Here is a 19,977-nt window from a genome sequence, read left to right on the forward strand (position 1 = left end):
GGAGTATTGTTGATTTACAATGCTGTGTTATAGTTTCAGGTGTACAGCAAAGTGAATCAGTTACACGTATACATATATCCACTCTTTTTCTTTGTTTAGGTTCTTTTCCCATATAGGCCATTACAGAGTATGTGTGACTTTTATTTTAGAAAACCACCTCTTGGCTCATTCTTATTCCCAGTTTTTTTCTCATTTTGCAGTTTCCATAGTTACTGTTTTTATTGCTTCCTTTTTTCTTGTTTGGATGATGACACTGCTTTCCAAGACCTTGAGATCCTTACTCAGTAGCTTTTCTTTTCCCCTTTTTTTCCTGATTAACATAAAGCAGGATCCAGAAAGGAAAGCGGACACACTCTGAAGCTAGACTGAGGGGTGAGGACCCCAGCGCTGCCACGTGACAGCGGGGGGACCTGGGATAAAGTCACTTTCCCGCTCTTAATCTCAGCATCACCATCTGCAGAATCCAGGTATTTCCTGGATTGCTGTGAGGATTAAATGAGATATAATGTATCTAAAACAGAGCAGGCCCTCAGTAAACAGCAGCGACAACTTGTATTAACATTATCTTTACTGTTAGAAACATTTAGACACAAATTTTCATAAGAATTGCTTTGGCCAGGTCAAAGATTTTTCTATGACATTTATGGCTGTATTCTCTCTCCTATTAGTATTTTTTTGTTATGCAGAGGTAGGAAATTGCAGAAAGTATAATCTCTGCCGTTTGTGTTTAGTCTCGTTTGACAACACATGATTGATGTTTTGTTAAATACATTACAGATATTTTTGAAGTTATTGATTTTTTTCTACTTAATTTAAGGTCCTTTTAGTCCCTCTTGTGATAAGCCTTTTCTTGGTCTTGACCTACCTTTTTAATATTACCAATGTTCTGTGTTTCACTTAACTTTACAGGAGGTATCATGTACTGCTCCATCATCTTCTAGCTGATACCCACACTGGGGACTTTTAAAATTTGTTTTCTTTCTTAAAAAGCTATTTACACTAAATAGTTCACTATCCATTAAAATTCCTCCTCTGAAGGTGGTACATTGAAGCTCTCAATCTGGAAGTAAAGACTATTTCATTTTACATGGAAGAATAGCCCTGTCCTTAAAAAGCAACAAGGTCTAGCATAGGAGCAACACCTTCAGATAAAATCCTTTATCATCAGAAGGGCCTCAGCGTAAGCGTCCAGTGGCCCTCACCGCCCCGCCCCCGCCCCCGCCGTGTCTCACTCCTTCCTTCTCTGGTCCAGCAGGAGGGTTATGCAGTGGGCAGAGGAGCCAAAACACGTCTATCACTTCAGGCTTCACAAGGTATCAAATTGAATGGACTCCAAAAGGGAGTGTGAATACCCTGCTGAGACCCCATCCTAGTGCATCACCCTCTGCAACTTGAAACCAGTGGTGTGGCTGCCCTGTCACACTCTAGGCCCCTTGATTAATGGCTCTGAGGTACAGGCTATAAGAGGTGGCAGAAATGAGCAAGTGGCCCGGATCTGGTTTATGCTCTTATTGTGGAATGAAAGAATGCTTGTCACATTAAAAAAAAAAAAACAAAAAACAAAAAAAACCATGTCTATCAATTTTGCTCATCACAGAAACTGGTTTGAAAAAGATGGGCAGGGAAACGATAAAAAAGGGATGCTGCCCATTGCTAGGCATCCTCCGTGATGGAATTTCTTCTGAGTCTTTGTCTAGCCTGTTTGTTTCCTCACCTGTAAAGCTGAGGCTAACATGTGAAGGGCTTCAGGTCTGACAGCACTGGGGCCATATCAAACCAGCCCCAAAGCAAACACAACTGTGAGCAAGCACGCAGCACCTACATGATAACAGCGATCGAAATTCCAGTAGATGGTCAGGTTTGTCCCAGGCAGTTCATTATGGATGAGCAGCAAAGCCTGGTCCATCTTCAGCTCCAAGTGCCTTTTTTTCCCTAAGTCTGGTAAGAATTAGAAAAAAAAAAGAAAAAGAAAAAGAAAAACTAGGCACCTGAAAGATGTGTCAGACACAAAGTGCATCAGAGTGGAAAGTGGCTTCTCAGGAGCGCTTCTCAAACGCCTGGGGTCTCTCGTCCCTCATGCCGTGTCCACACGGATGTGCACGTGCACACACGCACCCAGTTCCCTTCCACACACATGCCTCCACTACAAACAAGGATTCAATCAACACCATTCGCATCTTCCAATCACCAAGTACTAAGGTGTGAGGGGCACCAAGTTTAGTTGTTTCCGTGCAACTTCTATTTGATAATATAACAACCTCATGAGCTAGGTATTTTCTCCATCCTACGGATAAAGAAATTAAGGCCCACAAAAATTACATAACTGCCCATGGCCACAGAGGTTTTCAGTAAAATCACTGACGTGAACCCAATCTGCGTGATTCCGAAGCTCCAACTTTCCTGGCCCACATCACTCAGCTCTGAGCTGGGATGGGCAGCTCTTAAGACCTGCAGGACCCCAGACTAGGGAGTCAGGACGCGCAGAGCAGCAGTGTTCCTGGGGGATCTGCACGCCCTTTACAGTCCGAGAAGCTCTGCCTGATGTCACTTTTGTTTGGAGTTCTGCATCTCCTGGTTTCCATGGCAGACATGAGGCGGGGAAGGAGAGAGGGTAAGTCTGAAGGGCAGAAAGAGCCACTGCTCCATATTCCCTGGGCTTAGAGCTCATCACTTTACCAGATGCTCTCAGGGTACCATAAGCATGATGCATCTTCTACCTTTCAGTCTGCCAATTTGGTAGGAAAACAGTGAACTATTATTGGCTAAAGTTAAAGCAAAGTGTTTCATCCAGATCAACTAGGCCATTTATATCTGTTATATTATATGAAAGAGAAATCACCATCTAGCTTCTAGGCAAAAGAAAAAAAGGGAAACTTTCTTTAATTTTTTATTTTATACTGGAGTCTAGTTGATTTACAATGTTGTGTTAGTTTCAGATGTAGAGCAAAGCGATTCCATTATACATATACATATATCCATTCTTTTTTTTTTAATTAATTTATTTATTTGGTTGCACCGGGTCTTAGTTGTGGCAGGCGGCCTCCTTAGTTGCAGCTCGCCAGCTCCTTAGTTGCAGCACGTGGGCTCCTCAGTTGCAGCAGGTGGGCTCCTTAGTTGTGGCATGTGAACTCTTACTTGCGGCATGCATGTGGGATCTAGTTCCCTGACCAGGGATCGAACCCAGGCCCCCTGCATTGGGAGCACAGAGTCTTATCCACTGCGCCACCAGGGAAGTCCCCATATATCCATTCTTTTCCAGATTCTTTTCCCATGTAGCCTATTACAGAATAGTGAGTCCCCTGTGCAACACAGTAGGGCCTTGTTAATTATCTATTATATATACATATATATAGTAGTGCATATATGTTAATCCCAAACTCCTAATTTATTCCTCCCCACACACATTTCCCCTTTGGTAACCATAAGTTTGTTTTCAAAGTTTGTGAGTCTATTTCTGTTTTGTAAATAAGTTCATTTGTATCATTTATTTTTAGATTCCACATATAAGTGATATCATATGATATTTGTCTTTGTCTGACTTACTTCACTTAGTATGATAATCTCTAGCTGCATCCATGTTGATGCAAATGGCATTATTTCATTCTTTTTTATGGCTGAGTAATACTCCACTGTATATATGTACCACATCTTCTTTATCCATTCATCTTTCATTGGACATTTAGGTTGCTTCCATGTCCTGGCTATTGTAAATAGTGCTGCAATGAACATTGGGGTGCATGTGTCTTTTCAAATTATGTTTTTTTCCAGATATATGCCCAGGAGTGGGATTGCTGGATCATATGGTAGCTCTATTTTTAGTTTTTTAAGGAACCTCCATACTGTTCTCCACAGTGGTTGTAACAATTTACATTCCCACCAACAGTGTAAGGGTTAAGGGAAACTATTTAATAACACAACCAGAAAGGTAATAATCTAGCCTCTTTTATTTTGTAATATGAAAGCTTAATTCAGGGCTCCCCAGTACCTCATCTGGTTAATTCAGAAAATTCTTTACTGCAGCCAGCCTAAATCCCTCATTTTTAGCGTTCATCCTAATTTACCCTTATTTAGCTCTCAGTGAAGACAAAACACAGAGTATATAACTTTTAATAATCTACTGAGGCTTTTTTTCCCTTCCAGGCTAAACAAAGCTTTATCAATCACTTTTTCTGTTCTTTGGTCGCCCTATGGCGAGCGGCCAGCAGAAGCAGCGTTTGAGACCAGGAGTATAACATGGTGGGTTAAGTGTGTGGACTCCATGTTGGGCCAACTTGAATCTGGACCCCACCCTGCCTCAGCATCCTCATCAATAAATTAGGGGTCATAACAGTGTGTGCTTCGGAGGATTGCTGGGGAGGCTAAAATTGATAACACTACCAAAGTGCTTGACAGAGAACCTCAAACAAAGTAAGTGTTCGACAAATGATGATTATAATGACCTGGGCCACATCCAACCAATGCAGGGGACAAGAGGGGCTTCGTCAGAATCAGGAACATGTGGTTAAATATTTTGAAAAGTTGTTTCTTCTCTTTTCATTTAACCTTATTTCCAATTTTTCCCCATTCCCCTTTTTTCCAATTATAAGAAATGATGCTATATCCTATATAAAAACGGCGCTATAGACACCTGAAAATCAACATGCTCTTCTTTCAACATAGTTCCTTAAGAATGAACTTCCAGGAGTGAAATTTTCAATCAAAAATAGCTTTTTAAATAGTTTTTGATATGTTTAGCCAAATTCCTCTCCCAATTTAGCTGTGCCGGTTTATAAAGACAACTGTGGTGTTCATCGGCTCCCAGGTGACACCAAAAACGACACACTTACTGTGCTCCAGGTCCCAACAGCCTCGTGAAACAGCTGCTGGTGTCTCCAGCCTCCGGATGAGGTATGGAAGGCCTGGAGAGGTCACCCACCAGACTCACCAGTCTGGCCAGCACCTAACCTCTGTGCTCCCAGTCTCCTGAGACTAAGCAGATCTGTCCCCTAGCAGCTGGGCCAGTTTAATTTTTTCCCTTGCGTTTTAGCCCGAAGTATAGAAAATATAATTTCCTTATTATTTTAGTTCTGAACTGACAATTAGCAAGTTCGAACATGTTTTCCAAATGTTGACTATCAGTACTTTCCTTTCCTGTGAATTGTTGGAATGTTTATTTAACCACTTAGCCCCTGTGATATTAAATCCTTTGTCATACTTGTCATAATGTTTTCAAGTATTTCTCTTTTTCATTTCCCTTGTTCAGGTTTGAGAGCTTCCATTTGCAAATTTATAGTCACTAGCTGTTGACCTTTTCCTCCGTAATTGTTCTATACAGCATCATCCCTTCAGAGCTGTAGTAACTACTCTTTTTATTCATACTTCTATGAGTCTTCAGTGGTGGGTGGAATACAGTTCTTGTTTCATGCTTAATTTTTCCATGTGAATTTCAGACTTTGAAGGCTCTTAATTGTCATCAATATTATTTTATATAAGGTTGTATGAAGGGCTAATGCTAGCTGAACATCAGAATTACCTGGCAAGCTAAAAAAAACACAAAACCAGACTTCCCTGGTGGTGCAGTGGTTAAGAATCCGCCTGCCAATGCAGGGGACATGGGTTCGAGCCCTGGTCCAGGAAGATACCACATGCCGCGGAGCAACTAAGTCCATGTGCCACAACTGCTGAGCCTGCGCTCTAGAGCCCAGGAGCCACAACTGAGCCCACATGCCACAGCTACTGAAGCCCATGTGCCTAGAGCCCATGCTCCACAACAAGAAAAGCCACTGCAATGAGAAGCCCACACATTGCAATGAAGAGTAACCCCCTCTCGCTGCAACTAGAGAAAGCCCGCATGCAGCAACAAAGACCCAACGCGGCCAAAAATAAAATATAAATAAATAAATAAAATAATAACATAAATAAATTAATTAATACATAATTTAAAAACAAAACAAAACAAAAAAATACCAATGCCCTGGCTCCACCCCAGACCTATTAAATCAGAATCTCTGCCCAACCAGTATGATTTATTTTTTGTACTTTTTAAATTGAGGTATAGCTGATTTATAATATATTAGTTTCAGGTGTACTACATAGTGATTAAAAAACTTTTATAGATTATACTCCATTTAAAGTTACTATAAAATATTGGCCATATCCCTCATGCTATACAATATATCCTTGTAGTTTACTTTATACATAGCAGTTTGTATCTCTTAATCCTCTACCCTCGTTCTTGCCCCTCCCCCTTTCCTTTCCCCACTGGTAACCACTAGTTTGTTCTCTATATCTGTGAGTCTATTTCTGTTTTGTTATATTCATTCATTTTATTTTTAGATTCCACATATAAATTACAACATACAGTATTTGCCCTTCTCTGACTTATTTCACTTAGTATAATACCCTCATATCCATGTTGCTGCAAATGGCATTATTTCATTCATTCTTTTTTATGGCTGAGTAATATTCCATTGTATATATGTACCACATCTTTATCCATTCATCTGTTGATGGACACTTAGGTTGCTTCCATATCTTGGCTATTGTAAACAATGCTGCTATGAACACTGGGTGCACGTATCTTTTTGAATTAATGTTTTCATTTTCTTCAGTTACATACCCAGGAGTGGAATTGCTGGATCATATGGCAGTTCTATTTTTAGTTTTTTGAGGAACCTCCAAACTGTGCTCCATAGTGGCTGCACCAATTTACATTCCCACCCACAGTGTAGGAGGGTTCCCTTTTCTCCACACCCTCATCAACACTTATTCTCCTCAAAACAGCAGCAACAGACACTGTGAGTGTAAGGCCAGGGGATTCTGACATCTTTGTACCTTTTTGCATTATTTGAGCATTTTTAAAAAAACCAATGAGTCTGTGGGATTAGCAGATGCAAACTATTATATATAGAATGGATAAGCAACAAGGTCCTACTATAGAGCACAGGGAACTATATTCAGTATCCTATGATAAAGCACAATGGAAAAGAATATGAAAAAGAATGTATATATATGTATAACTGAATCATTTGCCATACAGCAGAAATTAACACATTATAAATCAGCTATAGTTCAATACAATAAATTTTTTAAAAACCCAATGAGTGTGTAGTCTGTACCACTCACACACACACACACACACACACACACACACAAACACAAAGGACGAAATTCCTAAGCCATCCAATATGACGCCGAAATTGAAACTGATGCTCAGTTTCTAGAAAAAGCTGCCAACAGCTGAACTTACAAATACCAGGGCAGGGACTTCCCTCGTGGTGCAGTGGTTAAGACTCCGCGCTCCCAATGCAGGGGGCCCAGGGTTCGATCCCTGGTCAGGGAACTAGATCCCACATGCATGCTGCAACTAAGAGTTTGCATGCCACAACTAAGGAGCCCGCCTGCCACAACTCGCCCTGCGCAACCAAATAAATATTTTTAAAAAAAAGAAATACCAGGACAGCCTCAAGGAGCATTACATACAACAGACAATTCCCTCTTCCTGTCTACAATGTCTTGGTGAGGAAATAAACCAAACAAAGTCACGTTTCAATAGTGCCCAAGTAACTGTACTGCTCGCATATTAGGCTTTTACTTCATATCCAAATACTCAATTTCTGGTTCTAGCTCCCTGCTCGTAAGTGTCTTTGCTGAGCATATCTGAAAAGACATAGTCTACTTAATTTTTTTTTTTTTCTTTTCAAGTAAACTTGAGTCCACAAATCATATAAAGGTGGAGTTCTTAGTAGGAATCTGTCCCGCCCAAAGTTGGCCTCCAGGTGGCACTAAAAGCCTGGCTGACCTGGCAACACTGCTCTGTGAAGATTCGGGATTGGATGGCTTCAGAACGCTACTAGTATGCTCTCCCTCACTACACAGAATCACTGCTTAGAAACTTACCTTTTTCCTACAATAATTATCAGTATTAACTGATGCTAAAGCACAAAAATAGAGCGTTGTACGGGTTCAGTCTCTGACAAGTTGTGACAGGGCAGATTATGTAACCCCTTGAGGTCCGTTGCTCGATTATAAAAGGGAGGGAGTGACGAGACTGAGCTCGGGGGCGGGGGAGACACTGTATTAAACGTAATCAGCTAAGATGCTTTTTCAAAATTGATTTTGTCTTCTCCCTACAACATTTTGATCGAGGAGGAGCGGCAGTTTGAACCACACACGCTGACACCAAAACCCCCGCGTTCTGATACAAAGGTGATGGGATGAAGGGAGCAGAGGCAAGTGGCCCCCCAGCTACCCAGGTGATAAGGAGACCTTCCCCAACACTGACCGAACCGGGTTTGCTGCCCTTGGCTGATCCCAAGGGCTGACCTTCGACCACAGCATCCCCTGGGGAGGGGCATGGGACTGAGATCTTCTAGGGCCCTGGGTCCTCGTCCAAGGGGTCTAGCGGGAGGTCCTGGAATTTGCCTTTTTTTTTCCACTTCCCTGGCGAGCTCGGAGACCAGGCAAGCTGGGGAAACGCTCGCTGAGCCGAGGTTCACCTCTCCTCTCCTCCCTGCCGGACATGAGCACCGATCCCCCCGAGCCCTCCCAGGCCGCCGACCTCGCCCGGGGCGCCCCTGCAGACCGCAGCCCCGGCGCTCCGCCCGTCACCATGGAAGCGGAACCGCCCAGCGGGCCGAGGAGGCTCGCTCGAGATCCGACCCCGGGCCTCGGCCGCCAGCTCCCGCGCCCGCCGCCTCCCGCGCGCTCCCGCTGCGCCCCCGGCCCGGGCCGCGGTGACCCCGGAGCCCAGCACAGCCGAGCCGGCCTCTCCGTCCCGCCGCGCACGGAGCTGCGTGCTCGGGCCGCGGCTCCGGCGGGTCCCCCGCAACCCCTCCGTGCGGCGGACGGAGCGGGGCGCCGGCCCGGCTCCGATCAGCTTTGCATTAGGGGGCGACAGGTCTCCGGGTCAAAGGCACTCCATGAAGCCCGAGGAGCGCCACTCCCGCCCTCCTGCGTCCTCCCGCGGGTCGGCCTCCGTGCACGAGCCCCGGCCCCGCCACGACAGCGCGGCGGAAACGACACGCGAGTTCCGGGCGCTGCTCCTCCCGAGCTGTCCCGCGCGCCGCCCCGGGGAGGGGACAGTCGCCGCCCCGCGGGCCCGGCCGGAGCGCGCACTCACCTGGCGTCGGGGAGCTGCCGGGGGCCAGCAGCGCGGCGCTCAGCACGGACGCGGCCAGCAGCAGCGCGGCCAGCGCCCAGCCCGCGGCCCCCGTCCCGCTCATGCCGCCCGCCGACCCCGCGCCGCCGCCGCCGCCGCCGCCGCCGCCGCCGCCGCCGCCGCCGCCGCCGCCGCCGCGCTCCCGGGACCCGCGCTGCTCGGCCGCACACGGCCGCGAGCCCGTCATCGCCCGGCGATCGGCCCCGGGGGCGGGGCGCGAGCCACCGCGGGGGCGGGGCGGGGGCGGATCTTCCGGGGGAGGGGAGCTCACCGCACCCGGAACCGCTGCGCAGGGTTTTGCTTTTTTTTGGGTTGTTGTTTTTTTTTTTGTCTTGAGGAGAGACGCGTCGCGTCGGGAAGAGAGGGCCCCGCAGGCCCCGAGCCGCCGCTCCGCGGTCCCTCACCACCCGCTGAGCGACATTACGCTGAATCCCTCCGTCCAGCCATTCGCCATACAAACGGGTGTTAGTGTCCTCTGTCCACTGTTCTGAGTCCCAGCCCCCAAGGCGTTTGCTATCCAGAGGGAGAGTTGCGACATAAAAGCCACCGTGTGTTACTACCACTTGGAAGAGCTGGTTGCCAGTCCCGGATGAAGTTAAAGGCTCGCAGGCACGATGACCCCGCGGTTACACTCCTAGCTTTGCGCCCGGGGAAACTAACATACGCATGAAGGGCAGATCCAGTCATGCTTGAGGCAGAGTGGTTTGAAACTGCAAGAACCTGTAAATGATCTAAATGTCCATCAGTGGAGAAAATGGATGAATTGTGGTGTAATGCATACAGCAGTAGAAATGATCTAGACTTACCTGTGTCCACACGGATGAATCTCAAAAATAAGGCTGAGAGGGAAATGCAAGTTGCAGACATATCTTTTTAATATCATACATAAAGTGTAAAGCCAAGCAAAATAGGTATGTTGTTTAGGCTTATATGCATGTGTAATAAAAGTATAAAGATACATATGGAAAGTTAAACACTGAATTTAAGCCGTGGCTGGGAATAGGGAGGAGGCACAATGTTGAGGTCCAGCTTCACGGTGGGCTTCAGCCAGAGAAGTTATTGCTTAGGTAGGGTGATAGATTTATGCGTGCTCTCTATATTATTTTTTATACTTCTCTGTATATTGAATGACTTGATAACTTTGTAAAGCTACAATACAGTGTGATGAGTGCTATGTTCATAGAAGGACAAGACGCTAAGATAGCATTTGATGGAAACACCTAAGCTAGTCTGGGAAGCTTCCCAGGAGGATGGACATTTAAACTGAGTCCTGAGGGATGTGAGCCAGGAGAAGGGAGGAAGAGCGTTCCTAACAGAAGGAGCAGCCTTTGCGAAGGCTCAGAGAAAGCACGTCTCAGTGCAGGAACTGAAAGAGACCCAGTGTGACGGAAGCAGAATTCTGTGAGGGGAAGGAGGAGACAGGAGGTGAGCTCGACAATAGAGTTGAGTTTAGGCTTCTTCTTAAGGACAGTAGCAAGCTGTTGAGTTTTACGGTGGAGATAACTTTCAGGAAAGTCATGGTCATGAACTATCTAATAAAGGTCAGTCACATGGGTTTTCTCAGAGAAAACAAACCTCTGTGCCTGAAGGTCAGAAAGAAGTTCAGTGACTCCTTTTTTCCTCCTTGCCCGGCCCCACTGTTCAAAATCCCAGGAGTTGAGGGACACTGGTGTATAAGGAGTATGACAAGACCAACTAGACATCTGCTGTCCAACAGCTTCTCTGGTCCCCACAAAACCAGAATGGGCCACAGGGCCCCTTGGGTGGATGTGCCCTTCTCTGCTTCCTCTTCAAGGATGGCTCTTTCAGCTCTGTCACAAACCTCCGTGCCCAGAAGAATCTGGAATTCCTGTCTTAGGGCTGAGCATGGCTGGTCCCTCTACCTAGAACACTCTTCCCCTGACACCTCACAGACCCTCCCTCACTTCATTCAGGTCTCAGCTCACCTGTTACCTTCTTCCCCAATACCCCTATTTAAAACTAAAACATTCTCTATCCCTGTGTCCTGCTATATCTGCTTTGGTTTTCATTCTACTCATATCTACCTGACATTATAATGTGTGTTTGTTTTTCTGCTTCCCTTGCACTAGAATGTAAGATCCATGAAGGCAAAGAGTTTGTCCTGAGGGCAAGAACCTTCTCTGTTAAGCTATAATGCACAATAAACAGACACCCAGTCTTGTGGCTTTTTTCAGCAAAAGCTCATGTCTTGCTCACATTCATGTCCAGTGCTTCATTCTACCATGACTGCAGCCATGGAGAAATGATGTAGCAAATCCTACACTGGCTCCTGCCCAGCAGAGAGATGCCTGTGACTGGCATTCACTGGCCAAAGCAGGTCATATGATTCCAATGTGACAAACATGCAGAAATAAAATTGGACAAAATTCAACATCTATTCAACTCTCAACAAAATAGGAATAGAAGGCAACTTCCTCAATCTGATAAATGGCATCTATGAAAAACTTACAGCTAATATGACACTTGAAAGACAATATTTTTTGCCTAGAATCAAGAACAAGGCAAATATATCTGCCCTTACCACTTCTACTCAGCACTGTCCTGGAGGTCCCAGTCAGTGCAATAAGGCAAGAAAAAGAAATTAAAAGCACATAAATTGGCTTTGTTCAAACATGACATGATTATATATGTGTAAAATCTTAAGGAATCTACAAAATAAAAGCTGCTAGAACTTAAAGTGAATTTAGCAAGGTCACGAAATTCAAAGTCAATATACAAAAATAGATTGTATTTTTATAACCTAGATATAAACAAAATTGAACATTGAAATTTTTAAAATAGCATTTACAGTAAGTTTTTTAAATGAATACGTAAGTAAATTTAACAAAATATATATAAGCAACAAACATGGATGGATCTCATAAACATTACACTGAATGAAAGAAGACAGACTCAAAAAGGTATATACCATACTGCATGATTCCAACTACATGAAACTCTGGAAAAGAAATTCTAATCTTTCTAAGAATAAAACAGAGAGTCATTGCCTGGGGCCAGCAGTGGAGAAAGGATTGAATGGGATGGGGCACATACGAAATTCCAGAAGAGATAGAAATGCACTGTGTTTATCTGTAGGGGTGGTGACACAAGTATATAAATGTATCAAAACTCACTGAAATGAATACTTTAAATGGTTGCATTTTATTATATATAAATTGAGCTTCTCCCTTGGGAAATCACCATGGATGGGATGCCATGTACAGATGTAGCACACACAAAGCAGCAAATTTGAAGCAGAGAAGAGTTATTTTGGAAATGTTGAATTTGAGATGTTCTTTGGAGAAATGTCTATTCATTTCACTGGATGGTTTGTGGGTCTTTTGCTGAGTTGTAGAAGTTCTGTATATATACTGGATATCGATCACACATAAGATATATGATTTGCAAATAACATTGATATAAAAGGAGAGTTAAGTATTTGGGGAAAATCAGTACTTATGTGGCAAGTGAAATTGTGAAAGAGGATGAGATTACCCAGGTAGTGTGTGTAGGGCTGAAAACGGAAACCGGGAGCTGTGGGGTGGGCAGAGACTGAGCGGAAGAAGCCAGAGGGGTGGGAGAAAGCTTGGGGGTGGGAAGCCACAGCAGTCAAGGGGAATTTCAAAAAGGAAAGGACTGAAAAGTGCACATTAAATTTAGCCATTAGTGACCTGGTGACAGCAGTTTCAGGGCAGTAGTAGTAGCAAAGTTCAGACTGCAGTGGGTGGAGGGGTCAAAGGAATACAAAAAATCGTAGACATTTAAACAAGTTGTTCTCGGACAACTGGATAGGCATATAGCATATATAGCATATAGCAAAAGAGTGAAGCTGGACCCTTACTTTACACCATACGCAAAAATTAACTCAGTACTTTAATGTAAGAGTCAAAACTAAAAAACTATTGGAAGAAAACATAGGGGTTCATCTTCATGACCTTGGATTTGGCCTTGGATTCTTTGTTACTCAAAAGCATGACTAACAAAAGAAAAATATAGTCAAATTGGACTTCAAAATTTTAAAAAAATTTTTTAAAAGACACTGTCAATAAAGTAAAAAGACAACTCAGAGAATATGAGAAGATATTTGCAAATCATACATCTGATAAGGAACTCGTATACAGAATATATGAAGAACTCCTACTCAACAGCAACAAAAACCAAACAACTTGATTCAACAATGGGCAAAAGAGGGGGCGGAATCAAGACAGCGGACTAGGAGGACGTCAAATTTGTGTCTCCTCACAACTAGGGCACCTACCAGGCACCGGAGGGGGACAACGGACACCTAAGGGGATGGGAGGGACCCCAACTGGGTAGGATGTGGGGCTTGGGGGAAGTGAAGAGAGAGGAAAAGTGGAGGCAGGATGGGACTGGCCCACCTGAGGGGTGGCTGGGGGAGGGGAAGGGATCCCATGCCTGAAGGGGGAAATGGGGGGACCATTGGGAGGGCAGAGGATCAAAAGGGAGCATGGACAGGTTTCCCCTGCCCACCTGGGCCCCCAGGAACCTGCTGAGATCCCCGGCCTGATCCTCTGCTCACCGAGGCCCCCTCCAGCTGCATGGGTCCTGAGGGAGTGGGAGGGATGGAAGGAGGAGCAAAAGTAAAGGCCGGACCTACAGGACGGGCACCCCTGAGGGGCAGCTACGGGAGGGGAGGAGTTCCTACACCCAGCGGGACCCACCCACAGTTAGGGGTCCAGCATTGATGGGGGAGACCCTGGGGGAGGGCACGGAGGAACGGAAGGGAACGGGGCCAGCGCTTTCCCTGTCCTCTTAGGCACCGGGGAACCTGTAGGGCTCCCGGGCCTAATCCTCTGCCCTCGGAGCCTCCCTCCTGCCGGGCAGAGCCCAAGCCCCACCCCTACGCCCCCGCCCGGGGCCCCACGTCTACACTCGGAGACCCCCTCTGAGACCCCCTCCAACACACTGGGCCTAAACCCCACCCACACACCCTCACTCAGGTGGCTACCTCCAAACTCAGGAACCCCATACAACAGAGGCCCTCCTTTCCATGTGCTGCTGCTCCCCTTCTGCGCAGGTCCTAAGCAGAGGCCCTGCCCACACTTGAACATTTCACCGCCAAGGCCCCGGCCCATGCTCTAATGTCACCCCCAACCCACCTAGGTCCCGCCCCACCCAAAACCCTGCCCATGCCGAAGTTCCAGCCCCCACCTAAACCCCACCCCCAGAGCCAACGCTTTTTTTTTCCTCTTACATTTTCCTGTTTTACCTTGTTGATTCATTGTTGTTGATCCTTTTATATTTTTATTTTTCCTAAAAAATCTTTTATTTTTCTAATTTTATTTTATTCTTTATACTTTGTTATTGTTCTCTCCTTCTGGCTTGTTCCCCCCCCTTTTTTTCTATTTTTCTGTTGTGGCTTTATTTTACCATGTTGCAGTTGTTTCAATTACAGTTTTATTTTTCCTAATATAATTTTTATCTTCCTAATTCTATTTTGTTTTTTACTCTTTGATATTGTACTGCTGCTTTTTTTCTTTCTTCCTTTTTTTTTTTTTTTTTTTTTTTTACTGTGCCACAAAGGTTGTGGGATCATGGTCCCCAGGCCAGAGGTTGGGCCAGGGCTCCTCTGGTGGGAGCTCCGAGTCCAAACCACTGGACTAACAGAGAACCGCAGACCCCACAGAATATCAATTGGAGTGAGGCCTCCCAGAGGTGCTCATCTCAGCACCAAGACCCAGCTCTATCCAACTGCCTGCAAACTCCAGTACTGGACACCTCAGGCCAAACAACCAGTAAGACAGGATTACAGCACCACACAACAAAAAAAAAGAAATGACAAAAAAAAAATGTTAGAGACAAAAGAGCAAGGTAAAAACCTAAAAGACCAAATAAATGAAGATGAAATAGGCAACCTACCTGAAAAAGAATTCAGAGTAATGATAGTAAAAATGATCCAAAATCTCGGAAACAGAATGAAGAAAACACAAGAAACATTTAACAAGGATCTAGAAGAACTAAAGAGCAAATAAAAAATGACGAACAACAAAATTACTGAAATTAAAAATACTCTAGAAGGAATCAATAACAGAATAACCGAGGCAGAAGAACGGATAAGTGAGCTGGAAGATAAAATGGTGGAAATAACTGCCAGGGAGCAGAATAAGGAAAAAAGAATGAAAGGAATCGAGGACAGTCTCAGAGACCTCTGAAAAAACATTAAACGTACCAACATTCAAATTACAGGGGTCCCAGAAGAAGAAGAGAAAAAGAAAGGGTCTGAGAAAATATTTGAAGAGTTTATAGTTGAAAACTTCCCTAACATGGGAAAGGAAATAGTCAATCAAGTCCAGGAAGCACAGAGAGTCCCACACAGGATAAACCAAAAGAGAAACACGCCAAGACACATATTAATCAAACTATCAAAAATTAAATACAAAGAAAAAATATTAAAAGCAGTAAGGGAAAAGCAACAAATAACATACAGGGAATCCCCATAAGGTTAACAGCTGATTCTTCAGCAGAAACTCTGCAAGCCAGAAGGGAGTGGCAGCACACATTCAAAGTGATGAAAGGGAAAAACCTACAACCAAGATTACTCTACCCAGCAAGGATCTCATTCAGATTCAACGGAGAAATTAAAACCTTTACAGACAAGCAAAAGCTAAGAGAATTCAGCACCACCAAACCAGCTTAACAACAAAGGCTAAAGAAACTTCTCTAGGCAGGAAACACAAGAGAAGGAAAAGACCTACAAAAACAAACCCAAAACAATTAAGAAAACAGTAATAGGAACATACATATTGATAATTACCTTAAATGTAAATGGATTAAATGCTCAAACCAAAAGACATAGACTGGCTGAATGGATACAGAAACAAGAATTCATATATATTCTGTCTACAAGAGACCCACTTCAGACCTAGGGACACATACAGACTGAAAGTGAGGGGATGGAAAAAGATATTCCATGCAAATGGAAATCAAAAGAAAGCTGGAGTAGCAATTCTCATATAAGACAAAATAGACTTTAAAATAAAGACTATTACAAGAGACAAAGAAGGACACTACATAATGATCAAGGGATCAATCCAAGAAGAAGATATAACAATTGTAAATATTTATGCACCCAACAGAGGAGCACCTCAATACATAAGGCAAATGCTAACAGCCATAAAAGAGGAAATTGACAGTAACACAATCATAGTAGGAGACTTTAATTTTTTTTTTTATTACCTTTCGACGAACCCTTGTGTCAAGGGCTGACTTTCAATAGATCGCAGCGAGGGAGCTGCTCTGCTACATACGAAACCCTGACCCAGAAGCAGGTCGTCTATGAATGGCTTAGCACCAGGTTCCCCACGAACATGCACTGAATAGTAGGTGACTTTAACACTCCACACTCACCAATGGACAGATCATCCAAAATGAAAATAACTAAGGAAACACAAGATTTAAATGACACATTAAACCAGATGGACTTAACTGACATTTATAGGACATTCCATCCAAACAGCAGAGTACAATTTCTTCTCAAGTGCTCATGGTACATTCTCTAGGATAGACCATATCTTGGGTCACAAATCAAACCCTGGTAAATTTAAGAAAATTGAAATAGTATCAAGTATCTTTTCCAACCACAATGCTATGAGACTAGAAATTAATTACAGGAAAAAAAATGTAAGAAATACAAACACATGGAGGCTAAACAATATGCTACTAAATAACAAGGAGATCATGGAAGAAATCAAAGAGGAAATTAAAAAATACCTAGAAACAAATGACAATGAAAACACGATGATGCAAAACCCATGGGAGGCAGCAAAATCAGTTCTAAGAGGAAAGTTTATAGCAATACAATCCTACCTCAAGAAACAAGAACAATATCAAATAAACAACCTAACCTTACACCTAAAGCAATTAGAGAAAGAAGAACAAAAAAATCCCAAAGTTAACAGAGTGAAAGAAATCATAAAGATCAGATCAGAAATAAGTGAAAAAGAAATGAAGGAAACAATAGCAAATATCAATAAAACTAAAAGCTGGTTTTTTGAGAAGATAAACAAAATTGATAAACCAGACTCAAGAAAAAAAGGGAGAAGACTCAAATCAACAGAATTAGAAATGAAAAAGGAGAAGTAACAACTGACACTGCAGAAATACAAAGGATGATGAGAGATTACTACAAGCAACTATATGCCAATGAAATGGACAGCCTGGAAGAAATGGACAAATTCTTAGAAAAGCATGACCTTCGGAGACTGAACCAGGAAGATATAGAAAATATAAACAGACAAATCACAATGAAATTGAAACTGTGATTAAAAATCTTCCAAAAAAACAAAAGCCCAGGACAAGATGACTTCACAGGCAAATTCTATCAAACATTTAGAGAAGAGCTAACACCTATCCTTCTCAAACTCTTCCACAATATAGCAGAGGGAGGAATACTCCCAAACTCATTCTACAAGGCCACTATCACCCTGATACCAAAACCAGACAAAGATGTCACAAAAAAAGAAAACTACAGGCCAATATCTCTCATGAACATAGATGCAAAAATCCTCAACAAAATACTAGCAAACAGAATCCAACAGCACATGAAAAGGATCATACACCATGATCAAGTGGGGTTTATCCCAGGAATGCAAGGATTCTTCAATATACACAAATCAATCAATTTGATACACCATATTAACAAACTGAAGAATAAAAACCATATGATAATCTCAATAAATGCATAAAAAGCTTCTGACAAAATTCAACACCCATTTATGATAAAAACTCTCCAGAAAATGGGCATAGAGGGAACCTACTTCAACATAATAAAGGCCATATATCACAAACCCACAGCCAACATCGTTCTCAATGGTGAAAAACTGAAACCATTTTCTCTAAGATCAGGAACAAGACAAGGCTGCCCACTCTCACCACTATTATTCAACATAGTTTTGGAAGTTTTAGCCACTGCAAGCAGAAAAGAAAAAGAAATAAAAGGAATACAAATTGAAAAAGAAGAAATAAAGCTGTCACTGTTTGCAGATGTCATGATACTATACATAGACAATCCTAAAGATGCTACCAGAAAACTACTAGAGCTAATCAATGAATTTGGTAGAGTAGCAGGGTACAAAATTAATGCACAGAAATCTCTTGCATTCCTATACACTAATGATGAAAAATATGAAAGAGAAATTAAGGGAACACTCCCGTTTACCACTGCAACAAAAATAAAATACCTAGGAATAAACCTACCTAAGGAGACAAAAAACCTGTATGCAGAAAACTATAAGACACTGATGAAAGAAATTAAAGATGATACAAACAGATGGAGACATATACCATGTTCTTGGATTGGAAGAATCAACATTGTGAAAATGACTATACTATCCAAAGCAATCTACAGATTCAATGCAATCCCTATAAAACTACCAATGGCATTTTTCACAGAACTAGAACAAAAAATTGCACAATTTGTATGGAAATACAAGGCAATCTTGAGAAAGAAAAATGGAGCTGGAGGAATCAGGCTTCCGGACTTCAGACTATACTACAAAGCTACAGTAATCAAGACAGTATGGTACTGGCACAGAAACAGAAATACAGATCAATGGAACAGGATAGAAAGCCCAGAGATAAACCCATGCACATGTGGTCACCTTATCTTTGATAAAGGAGGAAAGAGAATACAATGGAAAAAAGACAGCCTCTTCAATAAGCAGTGCTGGGAAAACTGCACTGCTACTTTAGTTTTGCTTAAAGGTAAGGAATGTGGACTTTAAAGACGTAAGAGGCACCATTACAAGTCACTAGGAACAGCCTCAAAGAGCAGCTTCTTTGGGCAACAGACAAAGAAGAGACTGGAGTTGTGTGCTGTGGTGTAGGTGTGGTTGAATCATTCACTGGAGTCACCAGTCAGCCTGGGACGTGTGTGTAGCTCCAACAATTGCTGGCTGAAGATGTGAGAATACAGCGAAGCTTATTGTGTTCATAATGTACTCCACAATGGCCAGTCCAATTGCTATCCATTTTTTTTTAATCTGGAGGCTTAATTGAATGATGTGACAAAATGATGTATGAGTATTAAGACAGCGAAATTCATTATTTCTGGGTGGAAAGATATACCAGATTAGATTTATCTGTTTAAAAAAAGACAAAAGTTATCACCAAAACCCCATTTCCCATCTTGCACTGTTTGGATTGAGCTTGGGGGAAGAGATGTTTTTCTTAACTCTCTATTTTGTTTGAACTTTTTCTGTGGTTCAAGTGCTGTTTTTTGTGTTGGGACCAAACAGGTGTCAATTAACTTTAAAAGCAAGCATCAAAAAAAAAAAAAAAAAAAAAAAAGGGCAAACAAATGAGCAGAGGATCTGAACAGGCATTTCTCCAAGGAAGATATACAAATAGCCAATAAGGATATGAAAAGATGCTCAATATCATTAGTCATCAGGAAAATACACATCAAATGCACAGTGAGTACCCTGCTCATGAAGGAACAGGGTAGACTGTTCCTGTTCACTGGAAGACTTAATACTGTTAATATGTCAATACTACCCAAAATCAATCTACAGATTCCATGCAATTTTCATCAAAATCCCAATGGTGTTTTTTGCAGATAGAAAAAAAATCTAAAACTTATATGGTCTCACATACTCAATTTCAAAACTTACTACAAAGCTATAGTAATCAAAACCATATGATACTGAGTCATAAAGACAGAGAAATAGACTGAAGGGATAGAATGGAGAACCCAAAAATAAACTCTCACATATAAGGCCAAGTGGTTTTAGACAAGGGTGCCATGACCATTCAATGGGGAAAATACAGTGTTTTCAAACAAGTGATGTTGGGAAAACTGGATAAGCAACATGTAAAAA

The 19,977-nt window shown here is 42.9% G+C and overlaps 1 protein-coding gene across 1 annotated transcript in view; it reads right to left on the reverse strand.

Annotated features, from left to right (window-relative positions):
- Positions 1-9,713, reverse strand: part of HGSNAT (heparan-alpha-glucosaminide N-acetyltransferase) — a 48,731-nt gene extending 39,018 nt beyond the window's left edge. The window contains exons 1-3 of the mRNA XM_079908937.1: positions 9,251-9,713; positions 9,101-9,220; positions 1,823-1,938 (exon numbers count right to left, since the gene is read on the reverse strand). Of these exons, the coding sequence (XP_079765063.1) occupies positions 1,823-1,938; positions 9,101-9,220; positions 9,251-9,326 (312 nt within the window). The 5' untranslated portion in view covers positions 9,327-9,713. The remainder of the gene's footprint in view (positions 1-1,822; positions 1,939-9,100; positions 9,221-9,250) is intronic.
- Between the last annotated feature and the right edge of the window lie 10,264 nt (positions 9,714-19,977).

The sequence above is a fragment of the Stenella coeruleoalba genome (assembly GCF_951394435.1).
Source record: "Stenella coeruleoalba genome assembly, chromosome: 21".
NCBI classification, from domain to species: Eukaryota; Metazoa; Chordata; class Mammalia; order Artiodactyla; family Delphinidae; genus Stenella; species Stenella coeruleoalba.